The 21,613-nt window shown below is 37.6% G+C and overlaps 2 protein-coding genes and 1 pseudogene across 7 annotated transcripts; 1 reads left to right on the top strand and 2 right to left on the bottom strand.

Moving 5' to 3' along the window:
- The first annotated feature begins 6,417 nt into the window (after positions 1-6,417).
- On the top strand, positions 6,418-8,558 carry LOC113357158 (allene oxide synthase 1, chloroplastic-like). The gene has a single exon (XM_026600457.1). The coding sequence runs from the start codon at positions 6,795-6,797 to the stop codon at positions 8,394-8,396; it is 1,602 nt and encodes a 533-aa protein (XP_026456242.1). The 5' UTR covers positions 6,418-6,794; the 3' UTR covers positions 8,397-8,558.
- Positions 8,559-8,569: 11 nt separating this feature from the next.
- Positions 8,570-12,674, bottom strand: LOC113357157 (annotated as a pseudogene).
- Positions 12,675-13,175: 501 nt separating this feature from the next.
- Positions 13,176-19,355, bottom strand: LOC113357156 (proteasome assembly chaperone 2-like). Of its 6 annotated transcripts, none has more exons than XM_026600455.1 (8): positions 19,181-19,355; positions 18,856-19,021; positions 18,686-18,744; positions 18,345-18,463; positions 18,029-18,269; positions 17,457-17,580; positions 17,154-17,259; positions 13,176-13,194 (listed from the first exon to the last, which is right to left on the bottom strand). In XM_026600455.1, the coding sequence occupies exons 1-7, from the start codon at positions 19,238-19,240 to the stop codon at positions 17,180-17,182; spliced, it is 849 nt and encodes a 282-aa protein (XP_026456240.1). In that variant the 5' UTR covers positions 19,241-19,355; the 3' UTR covers positions 13,176-13,194; positions 17,154-17,179. The 6 variants fall into 6 exon arrangements, with proteins under 6 accessions (XP_026456240.1, XP_026456239.1, XP_026456241.1 ...); XM_026600454.1 differs by lacking the exon at positions 13,176-13,194 and adding an exon at positions 15,656-16,082; XM_026600456.1 differs by lacking the exon at positions 13,176-13,194 and adding an exon at positions 16,245-16,694.
- Between the last annotated feature and the right edge of the window lie 2,258 nt (positions 19,356-21,613).

Genomic DNA, 21,613 nt, shown 5'->3' with positions numbered 1-21,613 from the left:
ACTTTAAATTCCGTCCTCCTCACATCTTTCTGAGTCCACTTTCCGCCATGTGTTTCCCATTTCAGCCCTTACGGTTTATGTACCAATGGCTCGAATTTAATAGACTTACCCAGGGCCAGGGGGTAGGATTCTCTGCATCTTCGTTAGTTGGAAATTTTGAATCTAATTATCGACGAAAATGCTTTGTGCCCCCAGAGTTACCCCACTTTTCCCCGACACTCACAAACACACATTAAAACCCACTCCCTTTTTTCTTTACCGGGCCCACCCTTCTCAAATCAATGGTCCAAAACGGTGACACCTGGTGGGGGAGTGATATGGGGTATCTTTGGGGGTATGTAGCACCTTCGGATTATCGATACACTTGTGTGACCTGTTCGTATGTTTTTACCTGACTAATAGTTGATTCAGAAGCAATAATTCTAAGTTTTTTTGGACAAGAATTTGCAGCCATCATCGCTCTCCAATTAAGACCTAAAAGACTATACTATTTTCGTTTCAAAAAAAATAAGCTGGTTTCGTGTATAGATTATATTCCTGAAACCAGCCTATTATTTTGGAACGGAAGAAGTATCCAAATAGTTTCAAATAGAATAATATTATACGAACATGTATTCGGAAGATTTATAAAAGAGTTATCAGCATTACGCTTCGACTAGAAACATATGGTGAGATAGCTTGTTCTTATGGTCTGGGTTTCGTCCATCTTTCGGATTGTTGAAAATAAACCCTTAACAACAATTCTTTCTTTACAAGTCAAATCTTAAGAAATGTCAGCCTATAGTTTCATTCTTCTTCTCCGTTTTTTTTTTCTTTCCCCTTTTGGATAAGTATAACTTCTTTCTTCGCATGTCTGAAATGAGAAAGTCCGGCCTATGACTTCAACATGAATATTGGAATAAGTTTTGTGCGCCCGATGAGCCAAAAAACCACATGCATATATCATAATTCATGTCATTCTGTCATTTGGGAGAAACAGATTTTTACGTGTTAGCTCAAAATAATTCCACACTTAATAATGCATCGAAAATAATCACAACGTGGATAAGATGTATGCCTTCACTTTTTCAGTAAATAAGGGATGTTTACCTTTTTTAACTGGACACCGGTGAGAGCATGATGATAGATACTAAGCACATCATTAATTTATCTGGGAAGCACAACCGGATCTCAAACTTACCAGTGCAAGCGCAACTAGGTAAAGCATGCAAGCAACACAATCTCGAAAATGCTTCTTAAACACCGAACTCAAACAGTTTACGCTTTACACCCAAGTTCTAATGGCGGCTAATGGGATCCCAATTTTCAGAGATGAGTATTAAAATCCATAAAAGACATAAAAATATATTTTATCTTATTAATATTCTACACGTGCATACGCACGTGCAACCGGGATAGAGTCCACCGCTTTTTCCTTTTAATACCTTACAGAAACCCGTAGTAAAAGAGTGGGTATTCTCAAGAAAAATAATTTTCAAAGAAACTAAATTACTAATATATTCTTAAGTTATTTATTTCTCATCATTTATATTGGCATGGACTAAGGACAAAATAGTCCAAATGAAAATTACAGCTTCAAAACATTGTTCATCTACAGTGCCTAAGGGGTGTTCCCTTTATAATAGTAAAAGATATAAGTTTCGATAGCTTCACCAGTAAACATGTGTCCTTGTTGATAACTGTTGATGGTGGATTTACGACAAAGGTCAAAATCGTAAAATCATGATACTGCATGTTTCTGACCCGGCTTCAGGAACGCATATGACGATTCATATTTTACGATCTGTGAATCGTTTCAGGATCTCTGATCGAGTTCCTCTCAGAGCCATGATGAATATGTTTCTCGAAAGGCCTCCCACAAGCTGAGCGTTCGATGCTACGCATTTCATCATGCCCTCTATGTAGAATAACACGATTGGGCGGTCCTCCTACATAATTGTTTGTTGAGGGGGTTTAACGTCTTCAAGACGTCGGCGATACTCGTTGTTCCCTGACTAAATAGAGAGATCCCCCTCTACATAGAAAAACGATTGGGTTGTCCTCCTACATAATTGTTTGTTGAGAGGGCATAACGCCTTCAGGGCGTCGGCGACACTCGTTGTTCCCTAACTATGCAGAGAGACTGTGTATAGATTCAGGCGGCTCTCCTACATAATTGTTTGTTGAGGAGGATAAACGCCTTTAGGACGTCAACAACGCTGCACGTTGTTCCCTGACTATGCACCTTTCAGAACGAGTATGATGCTTCAACTATCTCGTATCCCGATTCTACAATAGATTAATTCTATCGTGATATTCATCCACTGAATTCCTAGAAAATAATCTATTTTATCTCATTACTCTGTTCCATGGCTGATCCCCGTCTGATTCCATGGATTAGTAATAGATAACCAATTTATCTCATTACTCCGTTCCCTGAATCCCCGACTGGATTTCATGGATTAGTAATGGATGCACAATTTATAATTATCACTCCATTTCATGAATCATTCTCCCTGAATTTCATGAATTAGTAATAATTACTCAACAATCGGGCATCTGGACCATCACCGAATAAGCCTCAATAAAATGGTGCAATTGTACTCAACAATGAGCACGAACGAGCACCCAAATGCGCAAACGAGCATTCAGAAATATGGACAAACGAGGAATCCTACATAAAATAGGAGTGAGAAAATAATATTAAAAAAATAATAAAAGATGCGCCTAGGGGACCGGGCCCACCGGCCGGTCCCCCATGCCTCTTCCTTTATTTTTCTTATTTTCATGAACTCATGAAAACTCCTTCATTCGAGCAACTTTCCTTATTTGAGCAAAACTCACGGTTTCTCCATATTTTCACGGTTTCATGAAAATAGGGAAAGGTGTTGCCGGACAGGGCTTCCTAGCCATCCGGCCATGATCTGGCCGTAGCCGGTCCCACACCTTGCAATCCCTTATTTTCATAATTATTATTTCCCTAATTTCATGAAACTCCTCCGTTTGAACAAAAACCATGGTTTCTTCATATTTTCTCAAATATTGCTCAAACCATGAAAAAGCCAAAAAGTCAAGTGGTCACATGACCGACTAGGCTACTCACGCCAAATAATTAAATATTATTATTCTCAAGATATTGATCAAACGAGCAAAGTCCTACTTGCTCATTCGAGCAAAAATCAAGAATTTCAGTCAAAGATCGAACTCTTTTGAAAATCCAAGATATTGCTCAAACGCACACCAGAAAGTGTCAAAACTCTCAGGACTGAGACACAGACATAATGGTGACATGGGCATGCTTCCTTGACCGACCAAGGCCGACCCTAAGGCTTGCAAGGAGCCGGTCCCACCCATTCTTATAATTTTGACCTAATTTGCTCAATTGCTCATACTGGGTTCAAACTTTTTCCAACCAACTTGGAATTTTCTCAAACGACCGTCACATCACTAAGGCCGGTTCTATGCTCCCTTGGCCGGCTCTATGCTCCCTTGGACGGTCTCTCACTTCTCCATAATTAGGTTTTATCACCTAAATGCTCAAACGAGCACTATTCTAATAAATGGTCAACACCAGCATTTGATCATTCTTTCACCAACCGGTCAACTAAGGACTCTGGTGCACGCTCACTCGAGCACTTAGGTATCACATGGTCGTCCATCATCCCATGTGGTAGGTCCCTCCTTCACTCAGTGACCTATTTTCGACAATTCATCAATTGACAAACAATTGATCAAAAATTAGGGTTTCGAACAAACGCTCCACAAATCATCATTCTAAGCAAGTTCAAACACTAATAAATTTATGCTGATCCAGCAACCAACATCTGGATTAATTATATAATATTTGGTAGTCTACCAACATTTTTAACTAATATTTTATTGGGTCATGTTACCAATAAATAATTCATCGAATTGAGCAATACTTGCTCAGTTGCTCGAATATTGATCCAACTATCAATATTCAGTAATTAGTCGAATTGAGCAATTGCTCGAACATTGATCCAACTATCAATATTCAGTAATTCGTCGAATTGAGCAATACTTACTCAGTTGCTCGAACATTGATCCAACTATCGATATTCAGTAATTCGTCGAATTGAGCAATACTTGCTCAGTTGCTCGAATATTGATCCAACTATCGATATTCAGTAACTCGATGAATTGAGCAATACTTGCTCAGTTGCTCGAATATTGATCCAACTATCAATATTCAGTAATTCGTCGAATTGAGCAATACTTGCTCAGTTGCTTGAATACCGATCTAACTATCAATATTCCGCTGAATATTACTCAATATTCAACAATTCGTCAAAATTACAATATTTGCTCAGCTGAGCAATATCAACATTGTTTAATCCATGAATCACTGAGCATTCGTTCATGCTCAATTCAACAAAACCTAGACCCACTGTCTAATCAAGTCAACGACTGACTAATCAAATACACGTCTGCTTTGCAGACTCCACGTTCGTGAGACATCAATCACGTCCCATGGGGGATATTAATTAGGGTTTGGTCTGGCGGCTTACATCACGTGTGTTCATCCACGATGAGAAATGTGAATAAGTCGTGCAAGCGGTTGAAGGAGTTAGCAAAGTAGTGGGTGGAGGGTTAACCAAGTCTCCACACGACCTGGAATTGGTTTCACCACGATCTTCCAATTTCCCACTCTTTCACTCAACAAACTGTCACACTTACAGGATCTATGTGTCTACTATTCTGACAATATAAATAAGTCCAAAATCGATGACTGAAAACAACAATCGTCTACACACAAGTCTTGTCGATCAAACTTATTTACACATATTTGCATAAACCTTAAGCACATCCACAATCCTTGATCACCATTGATCCCAAAATTCTCAGCTTCCCTCCTACAGATCAACCCATCTCCCTCTTTGTGACCGAATTGACTCTAGAACGACCATTGACTTGGTTTAGGCCGGAGTCCTACAGATTGATCTCTCGAACTCAAAGCACTACCGTGCAGTGCATCTGTGTGAGGTTAAGCAGTTTGCTCGGTTGAGGAGTCTCGCCTGAACCGTCGTCTCTTCACTTTCCTAAAAAAAACAGCAAATTGTTTTTCCCCATCAACAATAACGTTGCAAGTTTTACAATATTATGCATACCCTTTAAATCTAGGGTTGGTGAGTCCCATTAGAAATGACCTAACACTGTAATATACTTCCTTGCCAACCATCAAGTGGTCTGATGGTTGGTATGCCCCCTCCCCTGCGGAGGTAAGGGTTCGAACCCTGTAATTACCAGAAATAACTCCTTATAAGGAGTTAAGGATATAGCCCAAGACCACTCTTCCAATCCATCACACAAAAAATAAAAATAAAAAATAATATACAGTAAAACTTCGATAAATTAATATTTTTGGGACTGCTGAATTCTATCAGTTTAGCGAAGCATTAATTTATGGATAAATTAATATATCGAAACATACTAAATTTCAATTTCAAAAATAAATGTGGATATCATTTTCGTATAATAACAAATATCTAGAAATTTTTATTTTTTAGTTATATATTGCATTTTATATGTTAAAAATTCATACAATAAGAAGAAGAACATAACAAAATCAAGGGACTACAAAAAATTAGAGATAAAGTCTGATAGTTATATAATTGTGAACAAGAAACATACAACTTTGAATTCCTATTCTAATAAGAAACATACAATTGAAAAAAAAATTATATAAGAGAGAGAATGCTTCTTTGCATTTGGGAATACAAATATTCATGAATTTTTGAAATTCTCTCTCTACAAATGCATTTTCCTATGCAAAGAATCATTCTCTCTCTTATATTTTATAATTTTTTTCAATTTCTCATGCTAATGATTGGCTCTTATCTTGTGCATGGGTGCGCAAGATAACAAAACCCATTTATATATTAGTTGGGCCCTACTGGAAACTTATAAATTTAGAGGAGTTATTAATTTAGTACACTGGGCCAAGTTGTGACTGGCAAAAAATATTATTTTAGCGAAGTTATTAAGTTATCGCGAATTAATTTAACGAAATTTTATTGTACTACCTTGATATTAGAAAAGGTGATATTTTATTTTATTTTTTAGTTTAACATATTTTTAGATATACATGAAAAAACGAAAATATCATTTTAAAATATTATTTTTCCCAAAATAGAGATAACATAATTTTAGTGCATTCGAAGCATTTTGATGATGCATTTGCCATTACCTCCCCGACAATAGTTGTTTGCTAGACTAACATTCTATAACCTCGTGTACAACGAGTTGCGAATATCTTTTAATGATGCAGGTGAGGATAGGGGCCCGTTTAGTGTCAATGACAACATTATCATCATTGTCATTTGGATATTTCGATCATCACTTTGATACATAAAGTTTCCGTCCAGGCGTCCACCGTCCCGTGCACAATGGGTATTTAAAATATAGGGAACCGTCCTCTTTAACCATAACCATACCCCTAGCTCTCCCCGTGTTTCACACAGATAATATTCAACAGGTTGCAGTTCAACTTCAATACATATAGTTTTCCGTCCACACCGTCTTGGTCTTATTTGATGTGTATTTAAAATATACTGAACCTTCCTCTTTAAGCAGAAGTGCAGGACCATACCTCTCTATCTCTCCCAATCCCGGTCTCTCACACAAATACTCCGAGTAATATTCAACAGGCTGCTTGCTTCCTATATATATATATACATATACAGGAAGTAAAAATATATTATTCACTTCTCTTCGCAATAAAACATTGTTTACTTTTCTCTTCCCTTCATTTGCAACTAAAAATCAAAGTTGTAAACCCTGGAGGATAAAAAGACATGGGTTCTTCATCCTTGGCTTATTCTTTCTCCAACAACAATCTTAGTTTCCTGTCAAACCTTAATACTAGTTCCAAATCAACACCATTGCCGGCGTCGCCATCATCAGTAGTATTTCGTCGCGTTAATACAACTAATTCGTTGTCTCAAAAAGGGTCATCATCGTCACGACCTGCCAAAAATGAAAGTTTATCTAAACTGCCGATCCGAAAAATCCCAGGAGATCATGGAATCCCATTCATTAGTCCAACAAAAGATCGACTTGATTATTTTTATTTTCAAGGTAGGGATCTTTATTTCGCATCAAAAGTTCAAAAATACAAATCAACTGTATTTAGAACTAATATGCCACCAGCTCATTTCATTGCTTCCGACCCTAAAGTGATAGTTCTTCTTGATGGGAAATCATTTCCAGTTCTTTTCGATATGGACAAAATCGAGAAAAAAGATGTCTTCACCGGTACATACATGCCATCTACTGAACTAACCGGCGGTTACCGAGTTTTATCATATATGGATCCATCAGAACCGAGTCATGCTAAACTCAAAAAGCTCATTTTCTTTCTTCTAAGCTCTCGTCGCGATCAAGTCATACCTGAATTCAAAAATAGCTTTACTGAGTTGTTCAAGACGGTCGAGACCGAGTTGGCGGCTAAAGGCAAAGCTGATTTCGGTGGTCCATCTGATCAAGCTTGTTTTAACTTCCTGAGTCGAGCGCTATACGGAGCTAATCCGGTGGACACAAAACTGGGTCGACATGGACCGAAATTAGTGTCGAAATGGATCTTATTTCAGCTCGGGCCACTTCTAACATTGGGTTTGCCATGGCTTCTTGAAGATGCTTTGATTCATACTTTCCGCTTGCCACCATGTTTGGTGAAAAAGGATTATCAAAAACTTTATGATTTCTTCTATGAAGCATCAAGTTGGGTATTAGATGAAGGTGAAAAAATGGGTATCAGTAGAGATGAAGCTTGTCATAATTTAGTTTTCACTACGTGCTTTAATTCATTTGGTGGTATGAAATTATTCTTTCCAAATATGGTTAAATGGATTGGTAGATCTGGTCCTCAGTTACATAAGAAGCTAGCTGAAGAAATCCGATCCGCCGTCAAATCCAACGGAGGTAAAATTACAATGGGTGTTATGGAAAAAATGCCGTTAATGAAAAGCGTCGTGTACGAAGCCTTACGATTAGAACCACCGGTGCCGGCACAATACGGAAGAGCTAGACGTGATTTCGTTGTCGAAAGTCATGATTCGGCATTTGAGGTTAAAGAAGGTGAACTATTGTTTGGTTATCAGCCATTTGCTACAAGAGATTCGAGAATTTTCGACAAAGGCGATGAGTTTGTACCGGAACGTTTTATGGGTGAAGAAGGCGAAAAATTGTTGAAACACGTTTTATGGTCTAACGGACGTGAAAGTGATGATCCAGCTTTGGCGAATAAACAGTGTGCCGGTAAGGATTTTGTGGTCTTGGCTTCTAGACTTTTACTTGTGGAGTTGTTTCTCCGTTACGATACGTTTGAGAGTGAGTCTGCTAAATCGGCTTTAGGTGTTTCCGTTACGATAAAATCTGTTAAGCCAGCAAGTTTCTAAACCGTTTTCCGACGGATTTGTGTTTTCTTCTTTTTCTTTTTACGGATTTTGAAGGATTCCTTGTTAAACGAGAGGATTTCTACGATTCTTATGTATTTTATATGGAGTGTATAATTAGGAAATTTCTAATAATTACTTTAATCATTTACACATTTTAGCTTACAACATTATTCTGTTTTAAAGACTACAGAACTACAAGCTGTATGAAGATGAAATAGAACAATGACTTTGCCATTTCTGACCCCAACAAAAAGAAATTGGAAAAAGCCTGTTTCTTTTTTGCAATTGATAACTTTATGACAGTGAAATAAATATTCCACCAACAACCACCACTGCGGTGGCACGATGGCTACAATGATTAAATTTATTACCACCTATTCAACACATGTTCTAATTGGATTAGTTACTGTTGTTGAGGACCCCAGGGTCACAGAACCGATTATTCGTCAACTCTACATAGGTTGATGAGCCGAATGGTTTAGCTGCAGCCAAGCAAAACTCAGATGAGTCTGCAAAAAACAAACGAATGCCCGCTGACTGCTGAGCTAGATATCTGTGTGAGGCAGAGTTAGAGAGTAGTGAATGAAGACGTACCTTATCAATTTTTGTGTATACCCATTAAACTACATTAGACAACAAACTATTAGATGAAGGTGAAGAAGTTTCTTCACTCAACCATAAAGCCTCCAGAGAAATTGATGAACAAGCTTTTATTTCCTCTCCTGAAATTCCATAACTGCGCATTTTTTGAGCAGCCCCTTTTGGTTCATCATCAACTAGTACAACCTTGTTATCTGATAAATTTTGTGACTTTTCATCTCCAATATTAGAAAGTGAAGAGCAACATGAAACCACAGGAGATCCAATGAAAATATTCTTCTCCTCTTGCTCTAGCTCCAATTCTTTCGTCTTCATAGGAAAACCACCACTTACCAAAATGTTCTCTAGTTCAGCTGCAACTTCCATCATTGATGGCCTAGTTTCACTATGAAATGCAAGGCATCTAAATGCTAGCTCGCCAACTTTATGCATAGACGAAGATGTCCAAGCATTCTTGTGTTGCTCAAGGAATGGATCAATTATTTCATCCAAGCAACCCGTCCTGATTTTTTCCATTGCAAAATTCGCCAGATTCACCTTGTTGGGTTGTCGAGTGAAATCCACCACTTTCAATCCACTTAGTATCTCAACTAAAACTACCCCGAAGCTGTAAACATCGCTTCTATCCGAAAGATGAAAGTTCTGATGATACTGAGGATCAAGATACCCTGGAGTCCCTTGTGGGACTGTCGAAATGTGGGACATCTCAGTCATACCAAGTCTAGAAAGACCAAAATCGGCAACTTTTGAATTGAGATTGAAATCTAAGAGTATGTTGCTTGATTTGATGTCTCTGTGATATATCGGTGGGTCCAGTGCTGAATGCAGATGGGCAATGGCTTGAGCTGTTTCAGTTGCAATAGTGAGACGAACTACCCACGAAAGGCCAGTGCCCCTCTCCCTTTGTAAATGCTGAGATAAGGTTCCGTTGGGCATGAATTCATAGACAAGGATCTGTTCATCCCTCTCTAAACAAAAGCCTAACAAACGTACTAAGTTCGGGTGGGTTACAGATGAGAGAAGTTTGACCTCATTTGTAACTTGCTCTATACTGTCTGCATCTCGGTATCTAATTCTTTTAATGGCAACCCAGTCATCGCTACGAAGCTTTCCTGCATAAACTGTCCCATAAGCCCCAGTTCCTAGCCTGTGTTTCTCGGAGAATCCATAGGTTGCACGTTTCATTTCTTTAAATCTATAGAATGTGACACTACAACTGCCTTCAGCTTCGGACAGTAACTGTTTGGTGCTCTTCCGAATTTTCAAAGAAGTAGATCGTCGTCTAAACATATAGCAGAAAAAAGCAATGCCCGCCATTAAAGAAGCTCCCGCGATAACACCTGAACACATTTCAAAACACAATAAGAAGAAGATATATGTATTTTTGGAACTTGTTTCTTATGGTATTATGATTTAGACCTAGGACAGCTACTAATGATGCCACTGCTAATAGCATTGACTAACTCCAAAACAAATTTCTCATGCTTTTAAAGAAGAGCTTTATTACCTGTAATCAGAACAGCAAGTTTAGTTGCTCCGCTACATTGTCGAGACCAGTTTTTATCAGGATTGCATTTGGAAGCTGTTGAACAGTATTAAAGAACAGAAAACAATTAAGACCTCATCTTATAGTAGTTCACACGTAATCATGAAAACTAACAAATTTGTGAGCTCATAGAACACCTGCAGACACAACGTTTCCTTGCTGAAATAATAGCCAGCATATAGCTCAACAATTCTAAATAGCTGAAAAACAACTTAAATGCCTTTAGAACATCATGTTCTTATTTGGGTTTATTAGAATTTCATAAAATTAGTACTACTAAAATATGAGCAATGTTTTCAGTCCGGTCATATATGTTTAGCCACCTAAACCCTGAGAGACTGGTAGAGCAGTTTGACAATAGGATTTGCTCCCCAAGCTCAGGATTGATAATCCTCAAGGCCAGTAGGTATCTCCGCACGGCTTTGTTGGTTAGTCAGTCAGGTTTATCGGCGCATGATGGTATACTAAAAATGCTTCATGCATAATTTGGTTGCTTCAATCAGACAGTCAAATTATAAGACAACATTATAAAGTTGTGGTGACCTACTGACCTATCTTAATGGTCAGAAAATTAGCAAGAAGATCGTACACACAACAAATTAAATTAAAAAAAAACTTCCCAAACTTTGAAAGAAACGTTAGCTTCTTTGACCAAATTCTATCGATATTAATATTTGATAGATATATATTGTCCTGAATAATCATTGATCACAGAAGACGTTAAAAAAGTCTGTTTGATTGAACAAGTATTCACACTAAAGACTCCTTTGCCAATGCGAAGACAAAGACGAAGGTATCTTTTACAGTTGATATGGCCAGGGAAAATATTTGCTCTTACAGTCAAGGGCAACTTACCCTTAGAATGCGGCATAAAGATTTCATTTTTTCCTATCAAGATATTACGAACAGAGCTGGACAAAATTTGCTTATTTGTGTAACAAGCATGTACTGTCATCTATTACCTGGTACAGTAAATAATTCTTCTTTTTGAAATATGATAAATAATTCCGAGGATCGGATCATACCTTTCACGCAACCACGACCCGGAGCATAACCATCGCCTTCGAAACCTTCGACACATTGGCACCGGTAACCTGCTGTTTGACTTACCGGAGAGATAATCCGGGTACAATTAGCATTTGAAGAACAGTTGCAACCTCCATTTAGCCAGTAACTTAAATGAAGTGTTCGAAATTCCAAAGAAACCATTGAACTCGAGTTCACAACAACAGCAACTGAAGAGTACAGAAACTTACAACCGGTACTACTAATGTTGTGGAAACTCAGGAAACTTGCACCATCTCCATTTTTCACACGTTCTTCTCCAACCTTAGCAGAATAACAGAAAGGATGTTCACAATCTTTAGAGCGAAATTGTAGTCTTAATAAACTTTCCGGTATCACACAATCTTGTGGTTTAGTAGTACAATTTTGTAAGAGTAATCCGTTTCGCGAAGTTAAAGCGTAATTCGAACTGTACAGAGGTTTCAAGGTTTCGATTGAGCGATTGCATTTAGGTGGTATGTTGATTAATAAACCATCTATGTCACATTTTGAACACGAAATTCTTCTCCAACAAAGACTTCTCCTTTTGAGCAGTTTAAACGGATGGGACAATCTTCAGAGAACCCGTACGGAAATGAAAGACGAAAGTTTAGAGAGGACCCAGGACAGTGTTGATCACAAACGGCTACAGAGGATCGAGTATGAGTAATGAGAAAAGCTGTAGCTGAAAGCGTTAACAGAAGAAAAAAATTCTGTTTGATCATTTTGCTTGTGTTAATGATGATGGCAGATGAAAAGCGGAATATCAATTCTGTGTATTACAGTTCTTGAAATTGGTTACTCCTCTACAGAGTAGTAGCGCTCGTCTTGCAATTACCTCGGATTTGAGCTCCTTTTTTCTTATCCAACAAAACTTCATTTGTATTTGTATTTTCCAACGCTTTCAGAGTTCCCTACCTGCAACTTGAGCCGTAATTGGCAATTCAGTAACAGATGACAAAACAGGAAAATCAGTTCAAACTATCTAACATACGCGCTTACTCTCATTCTATAACTATCCACAAATGTCACAAACATCCCTGATGAGTCCGGTGATTTTTTTTTTCAAACTGGGGGACTATTTTCTGATTATAATAACCACGCATTGGCATCGTCATTGACCTGCAGATAAAGCACCCTGTGACAAAAGTAGTCGACCAATCAGCACAAACCAAGCTGGCATGTATAAAAATCCAACAGTTGATATTCCGTGCAAACCACCGTATCATATGGGGCAGCGAAAGAAAGACAAAATCTAATATATATATATATATATAAAAAATGAAAAGAAGAGTTGGGTTACATGAATTTGAATCAGATGATATAATTCGATTAGTTTTACAAATAATTGATTAATTAATTTGTATATAATTCCAGGACAAGATACATAGATGATGGGTATCCTCTTTTTCTTGGCATTGCCATGAAGCCACAGACAAAGAAAATAGCCATCCTAATGGAAGATCCTCCATGACTTTTTATGTTTCTTAATAATTGTTTTTACATTTCATTTTATTAAGGGGAATAACTGCTTTTCTTTTCACCCACTAAAATACAATACTATAGATTTATGCAAGGGGGAACACACTAATTAGCATTTACAGCGACCTGCAAAGGAAAGAAAAAGAGACCGAGACTTGAATTAAAATTTCTCTCTTCACCAATTTCTTTCTCAAAAGCACGATCGCAGAAAAGAATGAAATTTTAATCACAAGGGTTTCCTTTCTCTTTGATCGGCAGAGAGTTCGTCTTAGAAGAGGAAGAAGGCATGCAAGGGGCGTGCAGCAACAACACAAGGTAGCGACCAAAAAGTATGACAAAAAGGAGACGGAAGCAGGGAAGCGAAGCAAAGACACTCAAAAGCCTAAACACCTAAGCAGAATTCCTTGGGTGTATGAAGGGGAACTCCAACTTGAAACTGAAGCAAATACACTCAACACCTAATCAGAATTCCTTGGGTGTATGAAGGGGAACCCGAACTTGAAACTGAGTGCTTGGTGTATGAGGAGGCTAGTTCTCATGTGTGTATACAACACGAGTCTTTGTGAAATTTACTAAACTTGGGAAACGCTAATCGTCAACCATTCAGGTTTCCCTATGCTTCTTGCTAAAACCCACCAAACCTAACTCCTAAAAGCATTGTTAAACACTTTCCTCAGATGACTTTCAATGAAAGCTTCAAGCACTAATCATAATCAGGCTTAGTTAATCAAGCACTCAGTCTCAGCTTAAAGCCTAATTATTACAGTTTCATCCTATCCTGATGTGGATCATAATTACCCACTTCTTTTACCTGTTATCATAAAAACAACAGGGAACGCTCAGGTTTACAACCGGGCATGATTGGATAAATATGAACACAAATCACTTTTTGGGTATAATTTTTCTTATCTCACTGACTCGACTCTTGTAAAGTCGAGTGATAAGGAATGATTCTCTAGGGACCATGATTTTTTTGAAGGGACCATGATTTTATTAGGCCACCTTCTCTATAGTGATAAGGGGTGTTCTAAAACGTTGAAATGATTAACCTACCCTTAACCTAATTTAATTTAAAACCAACCTAATAACCACCTATATATATATAACCACCACCTCCTCCCACCACCACCGTCGATTATCACCACCACCACCTCCGATTATCACCACCACCAACCACCTATTACCACCACCACCGCCCACCACCGCCGATTACCACCACCACCAACCATCGATTATCACCACCACCAACCATCGATTACCACCACCACCACCACCGCCTATTTAAGAAATGTAACAACATCAATGCAATCACAATTAAGTTTTGTTACATGATAATTTTATCGAGTATAAAAGACGCCAGCCGCAACCTGATTCTGCCATGGGACTACTCCGGAGGTATTTTCCAACAAACCCTTCAATTTAATTTTATTTTGATTGCTTCAATCGAATAGAAATCATCAAAATAGGGTTTTAGTAGGAGTTACAGAGCCATGTTCGGTTAGGCCGATTTTCCAAAAAACCCTAGTTTACTAACCGAACTTCTTGAAAATGAAGAACTCTCTGTTCGATTGTTTCGCAAAAAAATTTAAAACTACAAAGTAACCGAACTCCACCCTTAGAACCTAAAAAAAAAAACAAATCCAGTCTAATCGAACTGTGTTATTGTGGCCACTATCTTGAGTTCCAAAATAACCGAACTTAGCCAATAGAGTTCGGTTTTTTCGCAAAAAATTTTAAAACTACAAAGTAACCGAACTTAGCCAATAGACGCTGGAACTTCACATTTTTTTTGTTTGTTAAGTTCGGTAACTTCACAATTTTATCGCAGAAACCGAACTCAAAGTTCGGTTGGTTAGCTGTTAGGTTCAAGTTTGCGAAAGAACCGAACTTTGTAAACTTATATACTCTTATATTACGTAAAGTTCGGTTGGATCAAAAGTGCATGCAGTTTGCGAACCAACCGAACTTTGTACACCAAAGTTCGGTTAGTTGAGAACCAACCGAACATAACGCTGTAACTCCTAGAAATTCTATTATTATAGAGTTCGGTAACCTGCGTATTTTGAACAAGTAACCTAACTACACTTTCAGATGAGTTCGGTTATATAAAAAATTGTTCATCTCACGGGGCAACCGAACTACAACTTCAGATGAGTTCGGTTACTTGTTCTTCATATAAAGTAACCGAGCTACAGCTTCAGATGAGTTCAGTTACTTGTTCTTCATATAAAGTAACCGAACTATTCAAAATCCATTTCAAATCCGGATCATTTTGAAGATTAACAAATATTCTAGGAGAGGATGGAGATGAAGAATCAGATGAGTTTTCATCATTTGAATACTCAAACTTAGTGAATTGGAAAAAAAATCTATTTTCCATGTTTTTCTCCTTCATCTTCTCTAACTCTACTCTCTCAATAATTCTACTCAACTAATAATAAACCCATCTTTTAATTTAATCTCACTAATTGGAGAGTAATTTAGGTATTAATATAAATATCTAGATAAGGGGTGACCTAGATTTACTTCTAATGTCTTTACCCAAAATAAAACCATGGTCCCAAAAAAAAACCATGGTCCCCAAAAAATAGTTCCTTGTAAATGGATGGTCAGAGGATCCACACATGAAAAACAAAAATACAGCAAAGCCCACATAGAGACAAGTCGATGATTACAGGCCAAACGGGATACAATACAACACTGAAAAGGTGACATGGATCCACAATAAAGTCAGTTTTATTGGCTGGGGTGAACTAGTTGTCTTTCTATACTTCTTTGTAATAGTTGCAAACTATTATTTTCCTTCTTTCAGTTATCGGATATATCTACGTTTTCACCTCTACCAAAATGATCCCATTCCTGCTTCCATACAGTGCAGACTCCATTAACATAACACTGCAAGGGAACAACTCTCCCGTGCTTTGAACAAATGCACCTTTGACTTATCAAATCTCAGGGGTGGTGGACTCACAGAGGTACTTCACTATCTTCAGCCTCAGGTTTTCAATGGATTCCTTCCAAGTTAAAATATGGAACCACAAAATATCAACACTGATAATGACAACATAAGCCAAAGAAATGGAAACACTACAACAACAGACTAAGATATAAATGGAAACACTACAACAACAGACCATGATATATATATGAATGCTTAAGGACGTCACTAAATTAATTCCGTGTTTTGTGTTTTATCTATTTTTTATTTTTCTATTAGGTGCCTATTCCTGTGACAATCATTGACCAAAGACAATAAGACATCCTACACCAGGAATGAAGACACTTTCTTCCTCTCTTACCTAATCTGTCTTTTAGTTTCCATCATTATACCCACTGCAAAGACTGCAAGACTTCTGGAAAAGAGCATAATTAAGAAATTTCCTTCACCGTGGAGTTTGAACCCCTTTCCTGGCATCCAATGTATCCATCATAGTATCTGAATATGTAACCAAAATCGATCTAAACACTCTATACGCAGATATGAGAATCTGTTTCCCCAACAAAATTTATGCAGGAAAACAGATGACAACTAATTTATAAAAATCTTCCCCAATAAACTGACAACTGATGCAAGAACGTTTCTTGTTTCAGCAATTTTTCCCATTTCTCTGGCATGCAGAATGACTCTGGAGATCACATTACATCCACATTTAGGTAGCAGAGGATTTACGAAGGAGAGTAGAAATTAATACACTGATGCTAGGTGTTAACAGAGAAAACTGAAACAAACATAACACGCGCCATAACAAATGTCACAGACCATATTTTTATGCTTTATGTGAACAAGTAACTTGCAACTACATATGCATGCACCACACCTTCAAAATAAATTGGATTTTAACGTAAGTAGAAGAGACTATCTAAGTCCACTTTTCATTTCAGAAATTTCAATTTTACATCACTTAAATGCTCACTAGCTACTTTTCATGGTTCCTTCTATATCTCTCTAATTTGTCCGCCTTCTATCTGTTTAAACACAAAAGCCTGATGTTGACATGGAGTTTAGCAACAAATACCACGCCTTACAGTAGGGAAAAGAAACTAAGGAAAAAAAATATCCTTGTTGCATTTGCATGGAAGCTTACCTTTTTAGAATATCAAGACCAACAAATTAAAAGAGTGACATGTCTGGTGGAGGCCCATACATTGTCCTCCATGAGTACGGAATAACCCATCCATTTTCACCATTACCTGAATATTTAAAATTTACCATCAATATCAGGATTCAGGAAATCGAACGTTTTAATGGAATTACAAGGACATCAATTGTTACTAATTTCTTTGACTTTGTATCATTTGTCACCCTTACAGGACAGATGTAGCCTAATCAATAACCAAAAGACTAAAGACAGTAAGGTCTGGAAAATTAAGATAAAAAGAAATCTCACCGTTGGACTTGTACGGGTTCTTCCCCAGGAGCTTACATGAAGCCTCTGCCAAAAGGAAAGAGTCTGGTATGTTGTCTCCTTCTGAGCAGTAGAAAAATATGCAAGTCACCTTCAAACCTTTTGCCTGATGCCAAAACCCAGTCTCATTAGTCTCAGAAAGTACAGATTAGTGTGGAGGCAAGGCACAGATAGGAATATGGGAAGGTGACTAAAACGATCCAATTTTGAGTCCGTAAAAAGGAAATCAAGATAAATGCCTCAACAAAATTTGTATTTGAAATCGGGAAGATGGAAAAGCCAGTGCTGGAACAAGCATACATAACAATGAGATGAAATGCCAAACAGTGATGCATAGATCTGTAATGAAAGATACATGTCTAGTTAATTCAAAATTTTCAAGTGTCGAATGCTATATCGACAGGGCACCGATCACTTGTTCTTGCCTTAAAACTGTAACGGACTAATGGAAACAAAAGAAATTTCATGCAGTTATAGGAACAACATACTACAATATCACGAGTTGTATTATAATGCTATATGTTATTATTCAATTTCAAGGCCAGAGAGGGTACCTTGCAACAAGAAAAGAGAGCAGCAAAAGGCAAACTCGGATAGTAATCTTCATCAAGAACATCCTCCTCCTCAAAAGATGAACTTTCTTCTTGCATAGAAACTCCATCAGCTAAAGCACTGAGATACTTCCAACGTCTCTGGGCAGGATCATACTCTTGGAGTCTTTTCCACCCTAACTTCTCACAGTCACTATCTGTTCCATCTATATTGGTACTTGAAAGGTAATATATCTGCATATTACTAAGATAAAGATATAAGAGCCATTAGAAAGACAAATCATGACGCGTAAACATCACAACAAAAACTACTGCTTACCTTGACAAATCAATTTTTTGCCTTCGTCCAGAATCTAAGCTGGAGAGAACAACAACGTGCTTCTTTCCACTTGCAACTGCAAAGTTCGCCAAATTCTTTGCAAACTCGGTCATCATTCCCTGGTATTTCAAACGAGACCTCTCATTACACCTTTGCAAGTAATTATATGAACATAATACTTGAAATGCATATTACTTCAGGTATTTACTGATTCCCAATATCTACTACCTCCGTTTCAAAATAATAGGCAGGTTTGTGCCTTTTGTTTTGAAACGGAGGGAGTAGTTGTTAAGTGCTACAAACAAATGAATACAAAAACTTTTGATCGAAGTCGAAAATACCTGAACAACTGCTGATCTTTGCTGTATAAGACTCAACGATTCAGAACAAGAATCGTATGCTACAAGCCCACAAAAACCAAAATCATCAATCAAAAACAAGTAATAGTCATGTGAAAAACATCCATGTTTTTATGTAAAGTTAAATCACCCCTAAATGGCTAAAAATTTACCTTCAAGTGGTAAAGCAAGAACTCCTTCGGGACCAACCCCATAAGCGTCATTTCCAACACATGGAAGAATCGAAGGTTCATCTAGGTAACCAATTTTTTCTGCTTTTAAAGATGAGATCAATAAATCGATGGAGAGTTGCCCAACGTTCCCAATTGACAATGCGGGCTGTGACAATCAAGCAACAAACACAATTCATTACATGAAAGAAAAAGAAAAAAACTAAGTCTTCGTAATAATTTGATCCAATTAAAACCCTAAGTACCATCTAAAACCCTAAAAAAGAGGGAGGAATAGATACACTGCAGTTTATGGATTCGAGATTACCAGAATCAGTGTAGTGCAGTTTGCATGTAGCTGTTTTCCCTGTTCAAGAATAAATTCCATGGTTCCCTGAGAGATTTGAGACTGGCGTGTAGATGGATTTGCAGTGAGAGTTGATTGCCTTATATTTCCTTTTGGCGCAAACCATGAGAGGCAGGATGCATATACGATGGGTCCAAGCCTGTGCTCACATTAGGTGTGGCCCGTGTGGACTCATAGTGACATATTTAGGGGTCCTAAGAGCAACTGCAGTGGTGCGATCATAACCAAAGACTAAAGACCAAAAAAAACGACCAAATTTAAGTTTAGTCCGTGGTGTTATACTAGGGTGGAAGAGTAAATTTGGTCGCTAGGAAAAAGTATACACCAGGATCATATTATATGTCCGCCCCATCACCAGGATCACATTATATCCCCGCCCCATCACAGGATCACATTATATGCACGCCCCATCAGCCATCAGGCGAACTTTATATGTACGCCTCATGAGGATCACATTATATGCCCGCCCCATCACCAGGATCACATTATATGCACGCCTCATCAACAGGATCACATTATATACCCGCCTGGTGACAAACGAACATTATACGTTCGCTCGACTATATATAGTTTTGGTCTTGGTCCCAGACCAAATATAGTCTGGAATTTGGTTTTGGTCCGGATTTTAGTCTTTACTCCGTCCCGCTGTGTCTCGTCTCTGGATCATAGTTATAGGTTTGATCGTCCATTGTGGACGCTCTAAGGCTTCGTCTTATGGCATCTGGATGTGTTGAGCTATTCCGCAAAAAGTAGATTTTTATCGCATTGAATGGAACAGCGCAACCATCTGACCCGTCGGATCAAAAAATAAAACAATTTCGAGGAACCATTTCACGAAAAGTAGAATTTTGGTTATGCTGAATGAAATACCGAAACTATCTCGCTACTAGGTGGCATTCGAGATATATCTGGAGAGACAATTAGTGTTGAAAACTAGGCAACGCTTTGAGAAGAAATTGCAACGCTTTGTGTCTAATCTAGAAGCCAAATCTAACCCATAAGACTTAGTCTTATGACCTTCCAATCTAGCATCTAGATTGGAATTCCACGTCAGCTAGAATAACCCCCTATGACTTACGGAATTCTATTATGGCATACTAGTCGTAGAACAAAGCAGCGAGGCTACGATGAATCATTCAGCGTAAATATTTTTTTTACTTTCCGTTGAATGTAACATCGCAGATACCGTGGAATATTCCACTCGACGCTCAACCAAACAACGAAAAGTTGATTTTTTTTTCTGCGAGTAACCATTCAACGAAACTATCTCACTACTAGTTGGCATTCGAGATATATCGGAGAGAGAAGTAGAAGAGAAGAATAGAGAACGCTTAGAGAAGAATACACAACGCTTTTTGTCTAATCTAGAACTCAAATCTAGCCTATAAGACTTAGCATATCTCCTGATATGGTGAAGGGTGAGGATGACCGGATTGGTTGGGTTATAGCGATATACACACCCAATCCAACACGCATCTAACATTTGAATTTTTCATTCTGAGCAGATGAGGATTAATACAAATTAAATGGAATCTTTTTATGCTTAAAATACAGTATAAAATTAATAAAAGTTGCTTAGATTTTCATATCTCAAGAGATTGTAATAAAATAAATTGTTTTGCTTTTCCGGTAAGATGCATGTATACAATATTCTAGAACACCGTTGCCACGGTGGGAAGGGCCGACGAAATAAAAATGAAACACCGCTGCAATTGGACTGTAAAAAAATGTGTGCATAAAGTAAAAGTATCATTTTTCCTAAAACGGATGGAGTACATCCTTTTATTAGTTGCAACGAAAAATTATTTGATGCATAAATCGAAATATGGCTGCATAATGTTTTATGCATCCTTTGTGGTGGTTTGCATAATGGTTGTGCATTCAATTTTCCAAAATTGTGCCTAAAAGGATAAACACCTTCGTATTTTTCGTAAAAACTCTAAATTTGATATTGTTGTTTGTATTCATTATATAGATCTCTTTAAAATCTTTCCAACGAGATAAAATTTGTAAAATTCCAAGGCACGAATTTTTAGATATGTTATATTCTAGATTGCTTGCCAGTTATACCCCCCAAAAAATAGGACACATAAGGAATTATGTGAAAAGGTTCCAGTGACCCGGCCACACCCGATGACACCGTGGTTTTTTTTAACTGAACCCGCGCGTAGTGGATTGGTATATGGTTATGAATCTAAAAACCCGATATAAATGGATTGGTTTATGGTTTGATGTTAAAACTGATCGAACCCGCACGTAAAAACTGATAGTATTGATTGTTTAACCTTTTTTTTATTCGATGTATTGTTGTTAGTATGGAACTTTGAAGACTTATGATTGTGGTTTGGCTTGTTTAAGTAATTAGAAATTAAATAAAGTATGTTTGACTTTAAA

Source organism: Papaver somniferum, chromosome 3 (genome assembly GCF_003573695.1).
Source record: "Papaver somniferum cultivar HN1 chromosome 3, ASM357369v1, whole genome shotgun sequence".
In the NCBI taxonomy this organism is placed as follows: domain Eukaryota; kingdom Viridiplantae; phylum Streptophyta; class Magnoliopsida; order Ranunculales; family Papaveraceae; genus Papaver; species Papaver somniferum.
The sequence above is the reverse complement of the archived record's forward strand: the minus strand, read 5'-3'. Positions and strand labels throughout refer to the sequence as shown.